Raw genomic sequence first — 20,344 nt, 5'->3', positions numbered from 1 at the left:
TGAAGCCAGTCTGCATGACTCTGAATCCCACCCCCTCCTTACTGACAGCCTGGCCCAGGCAGGCTCTATAACCTTTGTCTCCCTTTCCTCATCTGTCACGTGGGGTGATGCTCATGTCTGCTCATGGGGTTACTAGGAGAATTAAAAGAGGGGACCCTTCCAAAAGGCTTAGGACCATACCTGACATGTGGTACACGATCAATAAGTATTGGCCCTTGTTATTTGTAGGTACACGATCACACACACGGAGCCTCAGGTGATGCAGAAATTACGTGACAGCAGTGAGTCCTGCAATGGAGTTGCAACTTTACCCATCTCAGTGAGGGAGATAGAGTCATTGCAGTTTTATAGATGAGAAAAACTGAGGCCCAAAGTCACAGAGCAACTTAGGAAACAGAAATGGGACAAGAACCCAGGTCTCTGGATGCCAAGCCCAGTCCTCCTTAAATCCTGCATAGGGGCAGAGGGGTTATGAGAAGGGAGGGAATGGGTAGGGGCGACATCCTTCACTCTCTGGGCTTAATGACCTCATTAGCCCTGCTTTGATGGCAGAGGGCTAGCCATGCTATCCCATGGAGCCCCACCCACAGGCCCCCTAGGCAGCAGCCCTCCCCTGGAGCCCCTTCTCCCACCCAACAGAAGATGTTTCTTTCACAGCATCTTGTTGAGAACTGAGATGAGGTGCTTAATGTTCACCAAAACCCTTTCCTTTTTCCCCCTTCTTTTTTTTCCAGTAGGAATATATGTTTTAACGACATAATTAACAAAACTGGAAAGTATACACTCTTTTCAACACACATGGAACATTCACTGAAAGAAACGATTTTCTGGGCCATAAAGCAAGTCTCAACAAATTTCAAAGGACTGAAGTTATACAGAGCATATTCTCCAGCCACAGTAGAATACGCCAGAAATCAACAAGAAGAACACAACTAAAACATTCTCCAAATGTTTGAAAAATCAAGCAACATACATATAATCTTGGATCAAAAAAGAAACTGCAGTGAGGATTAGAAAGTACTTTGAAATGAATAGTGAAAATATGACAAATTAAAATGTGCAGAAAGCAGCCAAAGCAGTACTCAGGGGAAAATACATAGCCTTACATGCATGTATTGACTTTGAAAAAGATCATCAAGCTATACACTTAAGACCTCTGTGCTTTACTATATATTTATTAAACTTCAATATTAAAAATTTAGAAAAATAGGAAATCATCCGATTTAACAAATTCACACTAAAATACAACAAATGAGTGATAACATTCATCTATTTCTACCTTTTAAGAAAAAGGTATAGAAAAAATGATTTTTGCCATACTTTCAAGTGAAATGCCAGTACAAACTGGAAAATTTCAGATGACCAATGTAGGAGAGTTTAGAAGACTTTCAAATGAAACTTAGACCAACCCATCTAGCAGAAGGTTATACAAAAATTGCATTTTAGAGACACATTTGGGTGAAACAGAACTTAGAAAGGGAGGTATTGATGAATGATAAAAAGAAAGAGAAGACTAGGAAAAATAATGTCCAAATAGATATTTTACAGTTTTATACTTAAACATGGTAAATAGACACCTACATGGTGTCAACTGCACTGTTTCTAGGATAACCCTTGGTAAAGGTCCCCGGCAGCTCGCAGTTGCCTTCTGATGTATAATCTCAAATTGATTTCCCTGTAATTCTATAGAGAGTATAATTCTTTATCATTCTTACCTTGCCTTCCTCCACAACTGGTTAGTTGATAGGTTCTCATGATTTTAAGGCTAATCTCAAGATTAGCCTTAGTTAAATGTTATTAATATTTGTATCCGCCCTTCTTTTAAAATGACTATCCTGTCTGAACCAATCTACTTTTTTAAAGTAAGGTCTTGATCTTCTGCAGTTGAATTTTTCCTGGTCACCTGGGGACAAGGTCTCCTGTCATGGCCATCTAAGTGGAGTCCACGAGTAGGCAAGTGGGCTTAGATACAGAAGCTTTAAGACTGTATCCCCAACGATCGGATACATGGCCTCTGGCTGATGTATTCCATAGAGTTACCCACACCTTGTTCTTCATTCAAGGACCTCTTGGGGGTTGGTTGTAATAATGCCTTTACCCTGGCATGGCACTGAGGCTGTAAAAACCAGTACACACAGTTCTTGCAAATTCTTCAGCCCATTTGATCCTCACAGCCAACCTGCAAGGGAGGCAAAGTTGGACCAGCATCAGCTTCATTTCACAAAGGAGGAAGCTGAGGCCCAGAGGTCCTGTGACTTGCCCAGGGTCACGCTGCTGCAGGTGACAGCTGGTATTCACACCAGGATCTTCTGACTTACTGACTAGAACTGTTTTTGTTTGTTCACTCATTCTTTTCATAAGCACTGGGGAAGCCCTCATTTCATGGGTCAGACAGAGATTTTTTTTAAAAGGACCCAGGAAAAACAGCAGAGGGTGATACTCGCCTACAGGCAGAACTTCCAAAGACTCTGTGTATGTATAAATGTAGAGAGTCAGAAGGCAGCGAAACCACCTGCCTCAGGTTCTGAACACAGCCCTGACTAATTCACTGAATGCACGTTGGCACCTGCAAATGAAGCAGAAAATAGTCCCGTACTTAGGAAAACATGAGTCTCTGGGGATAAAGACTAAGAGTTCTTGGTGCTGAGGGGTTTTTTTTATTTATTTTTTTTGCGGTGCGCGGGCCTCTCACTGTTGTGGCCTCTCCCGTTGCGGAGCACAGGCTCCAGATGCGCAGGCTCAGCGGCCATGGCTCACGGGCCCAGCCGCTCCGCGGCATGTGGGATCTTCCCGGACCGGGGCACGAACCCGTGTCCCCTGCATCGGCAGGCGGACTCTAAACCACTGCGCCACCAGGGAAGCCCCTCAAAATCCTATTGGTGGCCATGGAGACAGAAGGCCAGCTCCCTGTCCTGCCACTAATCTGCAGTGTGACTTTGGCCTCAGTGTGTCACCCCTACCCCACCCCCAGAGCCCGGCTTCCCTACCCCAGGGCCGAGCCAGGGATGCTTCCCCTTCAGCTGTCCCATTCAGAGGCCCGAGGAAGCCTCACTTCTCTGACCCCTGCAGAGGGACTCTCCACCCACCAGGAATAGGGTCTCAGGCACGTGGAAATTAAACAGAGGGGCAGGAGAGCAAAGAAGGGGCACATATGCGGGGATTGCAACCAGGGTTCACTTGAAGCCTAAATTCAGTTACAGGTTAAACCACTTGGACTGTTTTTTCCTTTCCACCTCTTTGACCGCCACACAGGCCTGGCCTCTTGTTGACCAAGAACCCAGAGGAGGAAAGTGGGACTTATTTAACTGAGGGGGAGGGTGGAGCTAGTTTTTCCACAGCAAATATACTGGCTTTGTCTTTATTTTAGAAACACCAAGCTCCCCCTCCACCCCCGAGTATGGGGCAGCCCGCCCTCAGGGAATGAAGGGGCAGGGCACCCGCAGCCTGAGCTTGTGCTAACCGGAGCAGGCAGAGAACAAGAGGTTGGTGAGAGCCCAAGAGTAGAGAGCGTGTGGGGAGGGAAAAGTCACACCGAGTGCGGCCAGCCGGATTGACCCCTGGCCCCTGACCTGACCTTCTAGGCTTTTCTGCAGCTGCAGTGTCCTGCCTCTGCTCATGCTGTCCCCTCTGGCTGAGCAGCCTCCCCGTGCAGAAGCCCTGCCTGTCCTCAAGGACCAGGTTTAATGCCCCCCACTCCGCCCCCATCACAACCTGGCAGGATCCATGTGCCACTTCCTCTGGGCCACGGGCAGGGTCTGGAGGTTATATGTGTGCCTGCGCCCCAGCCCCACGGCTGCTGTCAGCTCCTTAAGGGCGAACTCCAGGGGTTCTATGTACAGCTCCTGGCACACGGTGGGGACTTGATGCGTGTCTGTTGAATGAGCAAAGGATGCAGCTGGCCCAGGGGCCGACAGAGCCTCGTATCTATACCGTCAGGTCCCAGGCACCCGCCTGCCCTCTGCTGCCCTCCCCCAGCGCCCAGCGTGGTCCACTCTGCTCTGGTCTCTCCCTCTGGCTGAGCCCTGCCCTGCCCACCGGGACTTCGGCACATCCAGCCAGCCGACGGGGTTCTGCCTACGTGTCCCTCATCTTCTCTGCACTTAGAGACTCATTCTCTCTGGGGGGGAGTGGGGGGGCGAGAAGCCGTAGAAGAGACGATGCCCCCCAGGTCTCAGGGCCCATAATTTTACATATCCGGCCTGACGGTCCCCAGATCCATCCTTCACCATCAAGGCATTTGAGGCAGCCTTTCTGAGATGTCCTACAGCACAGGCCCCCAGGCCTGCTGGCTCTCCCTGAATCCCAGCTTTGTTCTGCAGTCAGAGCTTTGGCCTGGAGACCCGGCGCCCCGAGGCTGCATCACCAGGCTGTCCGGGAAATCTTCGTCCTAAATGTGGACTTTGTGTGAGAGGGTGCACCCACCCTGGGGCTCCGCCCCACCCGCTCAGTTACGTCTGTTCAGATGCAAAGGGTAATTACAGGGTAATTACACTGTGCAGGCCATGGAGTTAGAAAACTGGAAGGGGCTTTGGAGAACACTGACTCGGAGTGTGGTCCCCAGACCAGTGGCAGCATCTGGGAGTCGAGTGACCACCCCCCTACTTCACTCCGGGTGGTCCAGGTTCAGCCCTGAAAGTCCAGCGTTCCAAGCAATCCCTCAGTCCTGGGCAAATCACATAGCTGGTCGTCCTGCCCGGGAGTCTGTTCTCCAGGGTCCCACCCCAGTCCTGATGAGTCGGACACCCTGGGCTGAGCTGTCCCTGTCGACCAGCCATCCAGATTCTGATGCTCCTGAGAACGGCTGCCCCGCCCCACAGATGGGAAAACAGACACCCAGGGGAGGGGGGCTGCTTGCCTGAGCCTGGGAGACGGTGAAGGGACAGAGCCAGGAAGTGTCCAAAGTCAATCAGCCTGTTCGCAGCACAAAAAGGTACTAATAAGGACCTAGACAAACTGCTGCGGTCAGTGGGCAAGGTTCCAGATTCAGGGGCGGGCCCGGGAAGGGGCCGGGGGTGGGGGCAGTAGGCCAGTTACAAGGCCAAAGAAGAGACGTCCTTGGCTGAAATGGGGCTCATGACACTCCTCAGAGCTCAGGGAAAATGGTCCTGGAGGGTGATCCGAAGCCTCCAGTCCCTTGGTGGGGGAGATGGAGGTGGGGGAGAGATAAGGCCAGTCAGGCAGCTTGGGTTCACTTTCCCCTCTCCCGGGGCTGCCGTGGCCATTCCCTCCCTCCTACCCCCCACCCCCTGCCCCTGCCCCTGCTCATAATCACAGGGAAGGGCTGAGGAAAACTGGGGTGAAAGAAGGGCCAGGGGAGGAGAATACATGAGGATGGCTGCCTGCCAGGCCCCATCTGGAACGACTTGGGAGAAACGGGCTCTTCTGCTCCCCCCACCTTCAGCCGGTCCACCCATCCCCAGTCACTAGGCAGGAGGGTTTAGTGGTGGCTGGGAATCTTTCCCAGTGAAATGAGCATGCAAATCTCCCTTCTTTCCAATGCAAAGACACTTCTCAACCTCAACTAGGCCTTCTAGCTGCTTCCCTCGCCTTCTCATTTGTAAATATCTACCTTGGGTCTCCAGATCCCGCCCCCCCCCACCGCCCCCACTCCTGGGTTCCTGACCCGAGTCATCCTCCGCTGATGCTGCTCTGGAAAAGGTGAGCCCTGCCACGCTCTGTGATTGGCTCTCTCAGCAGCCCGTGGTGCTGTGGCCGGCCCCGCACTCGCCTGTTCTCCTCCGGCCCGCTCGCTCGTGCATGCGTCTCCCCAAGGCTGATGAGGTCTTTCCTGCTTCTCCTCCTAGCTGTACACATGGCCTGCCTGTCCATGTCTGTCCCCTGCTCTCCATCCCGCTGCCCCGGGCCTGGTTCAGACCCCCCTGTCCCCTTCTTGGACATCAGCACCAACTGTACCAACTGCTTAACTGGTCCCCAAGCACCCAGTTGGCCCCAGCCCTGTTCTGCCCCTGCCAGGGAACTCTTTCTGAAATGCAGGTCTCATCAAGGGACTGCCTCGCTGCGTGCTTTCCTGTGGTTCTCATCACTTGAGGACATGAGTCCAAGTTCTGGGGCTTAGCTGCTCACGATCTGACCCCTACCTACCTGTACACTTCTCACCCCTCCATTTTAAAACCTGCATCAGTTGGCCCCAAAGTGGAGACAGACTATCTACTTAGAATTCCTCTTCCTAATTATTTTCATCTTAAAAAAAAAAAGCAAAATTAAGCTTTTTGATGAATTTGATGATGTTTACCATATAGATCTATAATAGTACATGAATAAAATTTATAAATAAATATACATATTTATGGGGTGTGCTCAAAACATTTTAGTGATCGAGTGTAAAGTTAAAAGAGCTTGTGGCCACTGCCCAACATCACCACCCGTCTGACTGCCCCATCCTCAGTGCCCCTGCTCGCGTGCTCTGGCAGACCTTTGTACCCGCCACTCCATCTACCACATCAGGGTGAAGTTAGCTATGGGTAATAGAATATTCAACCATGTACCTTAAAGAAGCTACAAGTTTTTTTGTTCTCTCATATAAACTAAGTCTGGAGGTGAGCAGCCCATGGATGGTGTGGCAGCTCCAAAATCATCTGAGATCCAGGTTCTTTGAACTTATTGCTCTACACTTTTCAAATCATGCTTTCCAGCTCATGCCTCAAAATGGCTGCTGGAGCTCCAGCCATTACATCAGCATTCCAACCAACTAGAAGAAGGAAGGGGTGAAGAGAGACATGCCTCTCCTCACTTTAAGGATATTTCTGATTATTAGAGACAGAGAATGACATTTACTAATGATAGAGATTGATCCACCAGGATGATATCACAACTCCAAATCTAAATGTACTACATAAAATAGCTGCAAAATATATGCAGCAAAAATGAACAGAGTTAACCAACAGTATAGCACAGGGAACTATACTCCATATCTTGTAATAGCCTGTAATGGAAAAGAATCTGAAAAAGAGTATGTATATAATGGAATCACTTTGCTGTACACCTGAAACTAACACAACATTGTAAATCAACTGTATTTCAATAAAAATTTTTTAAAAGAAAAAAATGAACAGTTCAAGGATGGATATACAAATTCATGGTCCTAGTGGGAGTCTGATATACTTTTTTCAATAGACAGTAGAACAAGCAGACATGAAATCAGCGAAGATGTAGCTGTGAAAAGTGCAGTTACCAAATTTAACCTAATTGACGCCCATAGAACTCTGCTCCCTACAGTGACAGGATTCACCTTCTCAAACGCACACGAAACATACACCCAAAAATGATACCTTAAGTTGCATACACTGCTTCTGCTTCCGTGCCTTTTGCGAGCAGTTAATCCTGGCTGTACCCAGTAGGAAGAGAGGCTAGGGAGTGTTGTCTGCTCCAGGGGGCCAAGTACCCAGCTAAAATGGGGGATTCTTGTCCTAATCTAGAGGGGAGAACAGCTATTAAGGAAGTCAGCAACCTCGGTCCTCCTTGCTCCCTCCCCCTAGCAGCTCTAGTCCTGAGAGCACTGCATGGTGGGTAGGAGCTTGGGCTGAGTCAGAAGCTCCTTGTTCTGTTCGGGCTTTGCCACTTACTTGCTCTGTGACTTGGACAGCTTATTTAACCTGTGGGAGCTTCAGTTTCCTTATCTTGCAAAAGGAATGGGAATAGCCCTACTTCATAGGGCTGTTGGGAAGCTAGAACAAGATCGCCCGTGTAAAGCACTTAATCGTGGGCTTGGCACGTAGTAAGTGCTCAGTAAATTAGCTGCACAGAGAAATTAAGTAACTTGCCCAAGGTCACACAGCCGGGAAATGACAAGGTTCTGACACTTCTTTGGGGGCCTCTGCCAGCCCTAGCATAGGGCCCCACGTATGGTAGGGTCCTGTGTAAGGAGCACAGAACAGGGGGTCAGGCAACCATTAGCCATGTGACTTGAGAGAGGTCATTTGAAAATGAGTCTTAACTCAGACATGTATTAATTTCCTCATTCCTTCTGCAGAAGGTTGGATTAAGTGAGTCCAGAGGTTTTTGCTGACCCTGCCATTCCACAGCACCGTGGGCTTCTGTCTTCTCTACCCCTCGGGGCTGAAACTTTACCATTAGAAATATGTTTCTTTTGTTAAATCCCGTCATCTGCCTGAACTCTTTTAAAAATACAGTTTCCTTCAGAGGGTCCTGACCCCTTGGTCTGCAGGTCTAGAGAAGGTTCTGGTACATGAGTCCAGTGGGCCCCGGCTGGGAGGGGAGGGCCAGGCAAAGGGAGAAGAGAATGCAGACAGGAGGGGCTGGGCCCCAAACAGACGGTCAGTTTACCAATGACCCCGGTGGCCCAGAGGGTCCCTCATCAGGACCTCGTGCACAGTGACCTGCACAACGACCGTGTAATAGCTCCCGGTCCGGTCGCCTGGCTGACCCCATCTAGCACCGCTTTTTACACTTTTTATAGGGCTTCCTTTTTTCTCCTTCTGTATTTTTTCCACCACCCTACCTCTCACACTAAATCGGAGAAAAATGGGTTTTGTCTTTTTTTACCAAGAAGACAAAGTCTTAAATTACCTTCTTCAAGGTCTGCAAATAGAAATCCCAAATAAGACAGCCACCTCTTCTTTTCTGTCTTCCTCTCGCCCTGTCTCAGGAGCCCATGAGCTTGAAATAAAACTCAGCACGGTGGCTCCAGGGGAAGTAATCTGGGCCCGGCCGGCACCAGCCGCGGAGAGGCGGGGCAGGGCAGTGGCGGGGGCCCCCGAGCAGACACTGGTGGGAATGGAGGAGAGGGAGATGGAGGTGGGCAGAACCAAGGCCTGCTTGCTCTGGGTCTGGAATAAAAGAGGTCCCCCTAAAGGGGACGGTTCCTAAGGGAGCAGCTACGCTCCGCGTGTCAGAGCGTGTGTGTGGGGGAGCCCAGGGAATGAGAGAAGCCCGCGGAGAGATCTCGGAGGCTGCTTTGGGATTTAGATGCAAACAGGATCACCGGGCACATGAACCCCCATCTTCTCATCCCACTGACACCACAGTTCCCAGAGAGCCCACCAGCGGGCATCGGGACAAGGGGAAGGAGCATGGTTCTGGGGCAAAGGCTAGGAATTTTAGGGCTGGCGCTCTGGGTTCTAACCCCTGTCACATGTAATATTAATAGCCAACAGTATAGAGCACTTACTCCGTGCCAGGGACTGTGGTCAACACCTCACGTAGATCATCCCATTTCATCTGCAAGACAACCCTGCCACGTGGGCATCATTATTCTCTCCAGTACAGAGGAGGGCACGAGGACGAGAGGTTACGTAACTACCCACATTCTCACACACCTTGTGACAGATCAGGGTTTAAACCCCGGCAGCCAGACTCCAGGTCTTGTCATCCTACTGCCAAACCACTCGGTCTACCGACCGGCTTCCTCCTTTGGAGAGTCGAGGTGCTGGGGTGGCCTGGGGATATCGAGGTCCCTTCCAGCACAGATGCTCTGATTTGGGGCTTGTGCCTCACCTGCGCATGCAGAGGTCCTGTTCAAATGACATAGGATTCCACCGCAAGGCAGGCACGCCGAGTGCGTGTGTGTGTGTGTGTGTGTGTGTGTGTGTGTGTGTGTGTGTGTGCAGGACAGGTGAACTTGTGTCCTGCCACCCTGCTAAGACGGGGGCAGAATAAGAACACAGTAGCACAGTGCAAAGTCTGTAGGAAGACTTGCAGGTTAGTCCTGCATCAGAAGGGCCAAACCAAGATCCACAGCGCTAGAAAATTCTGCGTGATTCACCTCCATTCTGTGTCCAGTGACCTTGGCGTTTCTCTGCTCTTTGCTTGGGGCTGCACACCCCCAGTCTGAGAGTCCCCGGCCAGACAGGCTAGGATGCCCTTTGAAGGGAACCTCGCCTGGCTCTGGGCGGGCAAGGCCGCCTCCGTGGACCCCTGGTCACACGTGTGTCTTCTTTGCAGGCCCAGCAACCATGGCCCATTACAAGGTCGATCAGGACGACTGGCTGACCGTCTACTTGAAGTATTTACTCGCTGTCTTTAACTTCTTCTTCTGGGTAAGTGAACCCGGCACGCGCCACCCGCTTCTCCAGCACCGCGTGAGTCAAGCCGTCTTTGCTTTCTGTGAGTCATCTCTCTGGAGCTGATTTTTTCCACATCAGAGACCACCCATGGGCTAATTCTGCCTACTTGAAAGCAAACGTGTACATTTGCTACTGAGGGGGAACCTAAGACTCGGCCTGCAGGTTGGCGTGGAGTCCGTGCCGCACAGCAACCAGGATTCGCCATGAGCTTGCGTCCCGGCCTCAGTCCGCAAGGTCTGGCTCTCCCTCCCCTGCTAACTTGCGGCTCCAGTGCCTGGCGGGAAATGTGACGGCCTCAAATAACTGCTTGTTTTCCTCCGAAGCCCATTTGCCTTTCATGATTCACATTCTCCAGGCCCGAGGCAGAGAAACATAAGTCCTGGGGGGCCCAGGGCTGCCTCTGTGCATCGGGAATGGTCTCTGTAGCGACTCCCCGCCGGGGAAACCACCCGGGCTAGGTCATCCAGGAAGAAAAGAGTCTGTCCACTTGAGGCAATTATCCAGATAATTGGTAGCAGAATACCACCAGGTCCCCAAAGAGCCAGACACCGGAATGTATCTGGAGAGGCAGAAGGGGGCTAACGGTGCAGGCGTTGCCGTCAGCAGAGGCAGAAGAGGGCTAACGGTGCAGGCGTTGCCGTCAGCAGACAGGCTCTGCCGTAGGCAACTCACCTACGCTGGCTGAGCCTGTGTCTCCAGTTAAACGAAAGCTATTTGGCAATGACCAACCCGCTGTTTTGCCTAATATAACTTCCTCATTCCCAGCCCTTCTGCCTAGAAAAGTCTTTCGTTTTGTATGGCTCTCGGAGCTCCTTTGCATCTGCTAGATGGGATGCTGCCTGATTCAAATTGAGTTTTGTTCAAATCAACTTAACATTTTTAATGCGCCTCGGTTTATCTTTTATTTTTTTAATTAATTTATTAATTTATGGCTGCGTTGGGTCGTCGTTGGTGCGTGCGGGCTTTCTCTAGTCGCGGCGAGCGTGGGTTACTCTTCGTTGCGGTGCGTGGGCTTCTCATCGCGGTGGCTTTTCTTGCTGCGGAGCATGGGCTCTAGGTGCGTGGGCTTCAGTAGTTGTGGCACGCGGGCTCAGTAGTCGTGGCTAGCAGGCTGTAGAGCTCAGAATCTGTAGTTGTGGCGCACGGGCTTAGTTGCTCCGTGGCATGTGGGATCCTCCCGGACCAGGGCTCGAACCCATGTCCCCTGCATTGGCAGGTGGATTCTTAACCACTGCGACACCAGGGAAGTCCCTCAGTTTATCTGTTAATAGTGTATTTCAGAGACGCCCTGAAATGGTGTATGTGAAGTGCTTAATTCCGTCTCTGCACAAAGAAGGCATTCAGTAAATGCAGTCTTTTGGGTATATTAGCTGTAGAAGGCCCCAAAATGCCAGCAGATCGACCTGCTCGTAAGGCAGGGCTGAGTCTCCTTGTTGCCATGGCAAAGGATGTGCTCTCAGAAGCCTCTCAGAAAGGCAGAGGCAAAGCTGGGCTGTGTTTGCCTTTTCAAAGTCTTCCACTAAGATTAATGAAATTGCTTAATACTGGGAAGGATCATGGTATAGTAGTTAAGGATTGGTACCCACAGCAAGGCAAGGGTTTAGAAGCGTCTTGGAGAGGGGACATACAATGCCATCTATTCAGAAGTTAAACAATCTGCCGTTTGCTTAAATGCTTTTTGCAAAGTTCCCGAAACGAACAATGAACTTGTTTTATTTGCAACTTTTCTCTTCCTGGGCGAGCGTTTCCTGGAATAGGGAAGTTGTATGGATGAAGACAGTGGAATAATAAAGCCACAGTGATATGATCAGGTCATTGTGTGGGCGTAGATAGTTTCGATTCTCAGAGAGAAATCCGGTGGGGTGTTTAAGATTCTCGCTGAGTGAGGATTTTTTTAAAAATACAGTAAGTCCCTTACATACGAACGAGTTCCGTTCCGAGAACGCATTCATAAGTCCAGTTTGTTCGTAAGTCCAACAGAGTTAGCCTAGGTGCCCAACACAATCGGCTCTATAGTACTGTACTGTGATAGGTTGATAACACTTTTCACACAGATAATACATAAAAACAAACACAAAAAATAAAACATTTTTAATCTTACGGTACAGTACCTTGAAAAGTACAGTAGCACCAGCACAACAGCTGGCACACGGGGGCTGCCATCGAGTGAACAGGCAGGAAGAGTTACTGACTGGAGGAGGGAGAGGAGGTGGGAGATGGTAGAGCTGAAGGGTCGTCAGCAACAGGAGACGGAGGAAGCTGCAGTTTCACTCACGCCTGACGCTGATGGCGCAGTTTCTGGTTCCTTTGCTGGAACCAGATGCACGTTTGCATCTTTGAAAGCTTGCACCTGGAAGGTTTGTATGTCGGGGACTTACTGTAATAAGTGTGCTTTTCCAGCTCATAAAGTCTTATGTATCCACTAATAATCGATAAAATACTAAAAATTATAAGTAAGAAAAAAAATGGCCCATATCTCAGGGTATTAGGCTCCTAGGGGGCTGTAACAAAGGAGCGTAAATTGAGTTGCTTAAGACAACAGAAATTGATTGTCTCACAGCTCTGGAGGCCAAAGTCAAGTCCGAAACGAGTGTCAGCAGGGCCGCGCTCCCTCTGAGACTCTAGGTAGGACCTTCCTTGCCTCTTGCAAGCGCCTGGTGGGGGCATCGTGGGGTCCTTGGCTTTCGACTGCATCTTTCCAGGTCCTGCCTCAGTCATCACGTGCTGTCCTTCCTGTGTGTCTCTATCCTTACACAGCATTTTCTTCTTCTTGTAAGGACCCACTCATACAGGATTAGGGCCCATCCTAATGACTGTACCCTAATTAATTACATCTGCAAAGATCCTATTTCCAAATAAGGTCACATTCACAGGTGCTGGGGTTAGGACTTTAACAAATCTTCCTGGGGACACAGTTCAACCCATAATACTGTCTACCCAGAAATGACCACTGTGGACCTTCCTTCTAGGCTTTTCCCTGATCAGGACAACAGATGGTGACCTGCATTGAGGGGGTGACAGCGAGCATCAAATACTTGGGGAGAGTCAAGGGTTTTAGGAAGCAAAATTGACAAGATTTGGTCATTAATCAGATGCTGTCGAGAGGGCAGAGGTGGCTAGGATATGTAAGTCCATCCCCGCAGCGGGAGCCCAGGAAGGCAAGCAGCGTGGGGTCAGATGGCGAGGTCAGACGTTGGCGCGGTGCGTTTGAGTTGCCAGGAGACCATCTGAGCGGAGATGCCCAGTGAGAGAAGTCAGCTCAGGGGTCTGGGTCTCAGATGGGCATCGTCTCCACCCCCATGGTGGTTGCAGCCACGGGACTGAGTGAGAATCCCAGGGAGAGCATGGGGGCTGAGAATTCAGGCAAGAGAGAGATGTGGGAGCCCCAGATACCAGGGGTGCGTCCAGGGTCCACAGTGTCCCCGTTTGCCCTGTCTACACCAGGAGAGACCGGGGTTACGATGTCTAGCATCTGAGAGGTACTGCTGGATAACGACCTTCCGTGGACCATCCCCTGTGATCCGCAGGTCAACCCTGGTGGCTGTGTCACTGTTATCCTCATGTTACAGACAGGGAGCAGGTACACCCAGTTCAGAATCCTGCCCAAGGTCTTGTCGTGGTGATAAGGGAAGCTGGTACTAACGTCCAGGCACTCTGGTCAGTGATAATGGAAAATCTATTCCATGGCATTTATTAAGCGTGTGCTAAGTGCCAAGCCCTGTTGCGGACGCTTGGAATCCGTCCGTGGACAAAGCTCCCAGCATCCACGGAGCTTCTGTTGTAGTTCTTCCCTGGGCTATGCGTCCACGCGCATCCTCCCAGCGCCCCGAGGCTGTGAGCGACTCTGCAAGAGCCCTGTGTTATCAAGGTGGAAGCAGTCTGCCCGAAGCCCCGGAGATGGGGGCCCCTCTCTCTGACCCCTAAGCCGGTGTGCCTGGCCGTCAGCTCTGACGTCACCTGCTGCCTCCAGCTCTGAGTTCCGCGTTTTCCCAGTGTCCCGGGTGCCGGGAAAACTTGGGCTCAAGTTCAGGCTCAAATTGAGACCCCATTGTCTATTTGCCGTGGAAGATTAGGTGCTGCGGACTGAACTGTGACCCATAGGGGTTGAAGCCCTAACCCTCAATGTGACTGTATTTGGAGACAGGGCATTTAGAAGGTGATTAAGGTTAAATGAAGTCACAAGGGTGAGGTCCTAATCCGATGGGATTGGCTTTACAGGTAGAGGAAGAGAGCTGTCTCTCTAAGCCTGCCCAGAGGAAAGACCATGAGGACACGGTGAGGAGACAGCCGTCGTCTGTAAGCAAAGAAGGTCCTCACCCAAACTGAATCAGCCAGCACCTTATTTGGAGGACTTCCAGCCTCCAGAACCGTGAGAAATAGAGATAAATTTCTGTTGTTTAAGCTGCTCTATGGCGTTTTATTAGGGCAACCTTGAGCAGACTAACACATTAGGCAGATCACTTCATCTCACTGAGCGTCACGTTTTGCATACGTTAAACGGGAACATCAGTACCTGTAAGAATTAAAGACGAATATTTAGGAAAACATTTCGCACGGTGTCTGGCACACGCCCACCTGGTGCTTAGCTGTTACGCGTAGCTACGCTATTATGATTAGACTAAGGGGCACGCCTCATCTCTAACCGCTTCCTACGTCCATAGCTCTGGCTTGGCGGCTTCGGGGATCATGTGACCCATATAAGAAGTTCATGGAAGCATAAGAATTGCTCACGTGAAGCAGCATTCACGAAGCTAAGCTTACCCTTACCGTGTGCAGTGCACTCCGATGCTTTCTCCTCTATAGCGTGGTGGTTTGGTTTGGTTTTGTTGTTTAGCACAGGTTACCACCCACCAAGTTTAGCTCACAGCCCTAAATGTTTACATCCCAAAGTTTGAAACACCCAGAGCAGTGAGGTGGGGGGGAAACAGCACCCCCTCCACCCCCAGGTGGGCAGGATTCAGGTGCCGGTCATGCAGTGCAAGGTCTTGGTGAGACTTTAAACCAAAGTCTCCGCCAGCTGCCACCATAGCACAGTGTGAGGGTTATAAACCACCTTACACTCCAAAATGATTCTACAAGCACTCTGTCATTACCTTCACTCCCATTCTGTAGATGATAAAACTTCAGCTGAGATGACTGGCAGAGCTCTAGGTCAAGTCTGGGCTTTCTGACTCTGCGTCTGCTGCCCTTCCCATCTCCATAGACCACTGACTCGTAACCACAGCCTTAGGCCCACCACTCTGATGCCTACTTGGACTCCAAAATGTCTCCAGGAGTCAGGGTTGAACCTGGATTAGGACGTTTTGATGGTGTGGACAGTTCAGACACGCAGCGCATGAAGATTATAAGCAGAACTGAAGTACGGCATCGCAATACACACCCGCATCCTGTATCTAAGCTCTGCCCCACCTCTGGACCCCTACCCCCTACTCAACCCATGCCTGCCCCCCATCCTTCACCATCGCCCTGCCTCTGACTCCCACCCCACCCCCACCATGCAGTTCGGCTAATGCAGAGTTGAACATGACCATCTCACTGGGCAGGGGCGGCTCCCTTGGATACAGCTCTGGGTCAGGAACCAAAAATGCCAAAGCTTTCATGACCCTAAAAGAGAAAGTGTGACCCAAGCTTCCTACGCAGCCGCCTAGGAAATGCTTTACCTCCCCCTCCCATTTCCTACACGGGTCCCTACAGCTCCCATCACCCCTGCAACGTTGTTCTCTAATGTATTATTTTAATTAGCTCCTTGGCAGTGTTAATAATCAAAACTTTTCCAACCTCCCAGGAGCTACGCAGGCTGTGGGAGAGCCAGGGAAGCCGCGGCTCCCTTGCCTGGGGTTGCCTTGCCTCCGGAAGCTCTGTCCTGCCCGGGGCGCTGGCTGCAGTGTCAGCACCTCCCTCAGGGGCCAGTGGGGCTCAGACTCCAGGGGATCCCTGGGGTCCCTTAGGGGGACACGGACCAAGACAGGAGGCAGTGGTGATGGAGGACTCGCCCGACCAGGGCAGTGAAGTGGCTTGAGAGCATCCCTCCAGGGTCCCTGGGGAGGGCCTGGTAGGGAATAGCCTCCGCTACCCCCCTGCCGAGGGGAGAAGCCTTCACTCTGTTCACCATCATCCCACTGATGGTGGCCTCTGCCCACCTCCTGGGACAGGTCATCTGAGGAAGAACAGCTGAGGGGCCCCGTGGCTGGCGTTTCTGCTGCGTCCCTTCTTAAGGCGCTGTGAAGTCGCAGGACTCCGTGGTGTCCGGGCATCCTGCCTCTCTCTGCTTCAGCTTCTGCTGGGGGACAGGCCCCTATTCGGGGGGAAGGCACATCTGGTCTGCCCAGGGCCGCGGTGGGGAGACCGGTCCAGGAGGAAGCCTGTGGTGGCCACTCTGAGCCGTCGCCGCTGCAGCCCAGACAGCCCTCAGCTTGCTTGGGAGTGTCCGCAGCCCAGTGGGTGAAGAGGGCATGAAGTGGACGTCAGGTTTCTTGAGTTCTAGGCCCCCGGCCGGTCACGGGTCCTTGGAAAAGTCACTGTTCTCTGGGCCTCAGTTTCTTCATCCGGAATATAAAAGGGTTAGACCTGACTCTTTCCTCTGCCCCCTTCCTCTGTCCCTCCTGCTTCCATGGGGAGTTACGGGGCATCTGTCATACGTGGAGGGCTCTGCTGCAGATGCTAAGATGAGTGAGGTTTAACCAAGAATCTAGAGGGGGAGGCAGACGAAGTACCGAATGCAGCAAACACGCCGTGACGCCTGTAACTGCAGAAACCCGTGCGGGCGGGGACGAGTAGGGCGGACAGGCTGATTTGCTGGGAGGGGGGCGGGGACAGCGCCAGGCAGCATTCCTCCGGGTTCTGAGCTGCGTGTGGATGAGAACAGGTGATGTGAGTCCCCTCCCAGCCCCGACCCTCAGTAAGTCCCATGAGATGTGCCTGTGTGATGAGGAGACTGGCCCTTGCTGTCCCTGCAAGAGAGTGAGAAGTCCAGAGTGGCGACCACGGGGGTCCTGGTCTGGGCCGTGGTGGTGCCGTTGATGAGACTGGGGTGGGGCGCGGAGGACAGGGGTGGCTCTAACTGGGTGAACACTCATCCAGCCCCCGGTCCTTCCCAGTCCAGGTGGTGCTTGGCACCTGGAGGCCCCCAGCAAACACTTAGGGGAGTGGACTGCACCACCACCTGTGCGGCCTCCGCCCCTTCCCCGTGCCACGGGCGCCCCGGCACTGCGGGCAGAGAGCACTCCTGCCCCGGGGTCCTCCCGTGTTGGGAGCCCCAGCGTCCTGGGCCTGCTGCACCGGCCGGTCCCCTCCCCGACCCCAGCCCAGAAGCCATTCAGCAGCTGACGAGGAGAGGAAAACCCTGCAATGACCTTTGCGCCCCGCCTGCTTTCTCCTGGGTCTGACAGGCAACTTTTTGGCCATGTCTCTTCTCTATAAATGGGCCGTTCCTAAAATTACACGGCCTGGGTGACCTGCCCGCCCCTCCCGGCCTGCCCGTGTCCTGGTTGGTAAGAAGGCCAGCTTCACCCTCTGCAGGGCTTTCTGCCTGATTGGCTACAGGCTATGGTTTTGAAAAATGTACTTAATATTCCAAAGAGATCCAAGCCGGTCTCCGTAGGGAGCCAGATACTGTTGAATCAACTCTATGCAAATAGCCGGTGCACAGCTCAGCAGGGTCATTTGGCTCCGGCCCCAGTCGGTCTTCCGCAGGGCCTCTTCCACCGCTCTTTCTGCTGACCCGGCATCTCTGAACCGCTTGACGAAAGCCACGAGCATCTTGCTGGAGGTGTATTGGCAGATGGTCATGGGGACATGTCACCCATGCGGAAGACCTCCGAGCTTGTCATCCGGCCATTTTACAGATGAAGAAACTGAGGCTTCCAGAGGCGAAATGTCTGCACAGTCACGCACTTAGTCAGGGGCACGGCCAGGGCTGGGACCCAAGCCCACTGACCCCTTCCCTCCCAAGACGCCCTCTGGCGATCCGTCCCGATGTTGGGCAGCTTTGACTTCTCCTGTCCACAGGAAAGATCGTTTTCTAAAGAGCCAACCGGGTCCCAAGCAGGACATCCCCTCAAGGACTTGAAACACTCTTGCCCCGGATGGCAAATCCCATTGGGTGTCCCCAGCAGACACTGTGACACCCCAGGGGAGGTCTGGGGGCCCCACTGACTCGGACTCGCCTCCTGATTTCTTCTGCGTGTCAGGGCCAGTGTGAATTTGTTGGTTTCCAGACCTTAATCAGGACAGTGTGTCCGCCCAGACCCTCCCCTGTGGGCGAGGGCCCTGCTGCCGCCCTGGCTGAGCTGCAGCCCTGCCTGCTTTGCAGATCCCAGCCGTTCCTGTGACTGGGACATGCTCCTCTCTTAGGGGGTCAGTGTGCTGCGGCTGCATTGCTCACAGCACCCCTCCCTCCCCTGGGAGCACATAGTTTCTTCCTTTCTTGCGTAATTTAACTTTCCTCCATTTGGACTGAGAATACTGCTCCTTGTCACCCCCCTTCTCCCCCAAAGCTCCTGTCAAAGCAAACACCCTGGGCTTCCCTGGTGGCGCAGTTGTTGAGAGTCCGCCTGCTGATGCAGGGGACACGGGTTCGTGCCCCGGTCCAGGAAGATCCCACATGCCGCGGAGCGGCTGGGCCCGTGAGCCATGGCCGCTGAGCCTGCGCGTCTGGAGCCTGTGCTCCGCAACGGGAGAGGCCACAACAGTGAGAGGCCCGCGTACCGCAAAAAAAAAAAGCAAACACCCTGATGCAGACAGGGAAGTGGTGGGAGGGGCAGTCCTGAGCTGGGCCAAGGGCCTCCAGGCCGCGGCCTCAGGGGAGGATGTTCTTGGGACCCTGCTGGGGGAGGGGACAGGACTGACTCCTGTTGACTAGGAAACTACGCGGTGGTTCTCACCTGGAACCACCTGGGAACTTAGTAAAGGATCCAGGCCTGATCCCACCCCCCGAAATCCAGGCACCTTGGTGATGTGCGGAGGTCTCTGGGTGGTGGTGCGGCCCAGCTGAGAAGCACTGCCTTAGAGAGTGCAAGGTGGGGGGGCCCCAGAGACGTCTACGCCGGGGTCATCGTGAGATGCAAGATGAGGCCTCAGCCCCCGAAGCCGAGCGCATTATTTTCCGTGGGTGACGTTCCTCTGGGCAAAGCGTCCCAAGCTTTTCATCAGATTCTCAGGGGGTTCCATGTCCCCCAGCAGATTAGGTGTCCCCAGTGCTGTCCACACGTACCCCTTTGGGTGGTTCCAGATGCGATGCTAAGCCTGTGGGGTTGACAAGCCTAATGGATGACGCGCCTGTTTCTATAAAGACGCTACACGCGTCAAAAGTGAGATCCACTCCGTGTGGTCACGTGGACTATTTCGTGCTGCTCAGAATCTCTTCTTGGTACTACCACGTGCCTTTGATTAATAAAAAATGAGAAATGAACTATTACTTCATGCACTGTGTTTGCTAGGCAGAAACCCTTCAAAACATAAGACCCGTGGGAAAAAGTAATCAAAGGGGCCCTTGATGGTTATAGGTTGGGACCCACTGGCCTAACACGTCCACCTTGTTTGAGAGATGAAGAAACTGAGGCCCAGAGAGGTTAAGGGACCCTCTTTAGGTCACACAGCCAGTTATGCACAGTTGAGAACCTCTCTCAAGCCTCCCGGGCATGCTGTAGGGGCAGAAAGATTATGTGCAGAATATTTTGCTGGAAACCCTCCCTTGACACGGTCCTGTTGACCCAGACGGAGGAAATTCCTCACTGGTCCTGGAGGTTATGTGGCCAGAGGTAGCCCACGCTCCTGAGAATTAGAAAGCCTGTTGTAGTCCAGGATTTCATCCAGCCTAAGATACCATCACTTGTAAGATACACCATTGTTTTCTGTACCACAAGGCGAGAGTGCGGCCAAGCGTGGTTGTAAGATGCCATCAACCATAAGATGTGTCTGGTTTTGGAGATGTTAAAACGGGAGGAAAAATATGTGCCGTGGAATCAAAGGAGGTGGATTCCATTTGGAGCCGTGCGACGTCCTTCCACCTGGTTCTCTTACCCGCTAGAGGTGCTAAGGGGGATGAAACGCCCCTTAAAAGAAAACAGATGTATCTAAAAAGCAGGAGAGAGTAGGGGAGCAGGCCCAGCCCAGTGTGTGCGATCCCAGGACAGAATCCCACACTGGCCCTCAGCAGACCTGGGTTTGCATCTCAATCTCGAAACTCTGGGTGGGTTTCTGGGGGGCGGGGGGGCGTGTGCAGGAGGGTGTCCTCTTCTCTCCAGCCTCCATTTCTTCATATGCAAAAGAGAAAACGCCTGCTCCCACCTGCCAGCCCTAAG

General features: G+C 52.4%; 1 protein-coding gene across 1 annotated transcript in view; it reads left to right on the top strand.

The window, feature by feature from the left end:
• Positions 1-20,344, top strand: part of TSPAN11 (tetraspanin 11) — a 63,000-nt gene that overhangs the window by 16,485 nt on the left and 26,171 nt on the right. Inside the window, exon 3 of the mRNA XM_082666803.1 lies at positions 9,922-10,016. Coding sequence (XP_082522929.1) covers positions 9,933-10,016 — 84 coding nt within the window. The 5' untranslated portion in view covers positions 9,922-9,932. The remainder of the gene's footprint in view (positions 1-9,921; positions 10,017-20,344) is intronic.

Source organism: Grampus griseus, assembly GCF_964374135.1.
Source record: "Grampus griseus genome assembly, chromosome: 11".
NCBI classification, from domain to species: Eukaryota; Metazoa; Chordata; class Mammalia; order Artiodactyla; family Delphinidae; genus Grampus; species Grampus griseus.
The sequence above is the reverse complement of the archived record's forward strand: the minus strand, read 5'-3'. Positions and strand labels throughout refer to the sequence as shown.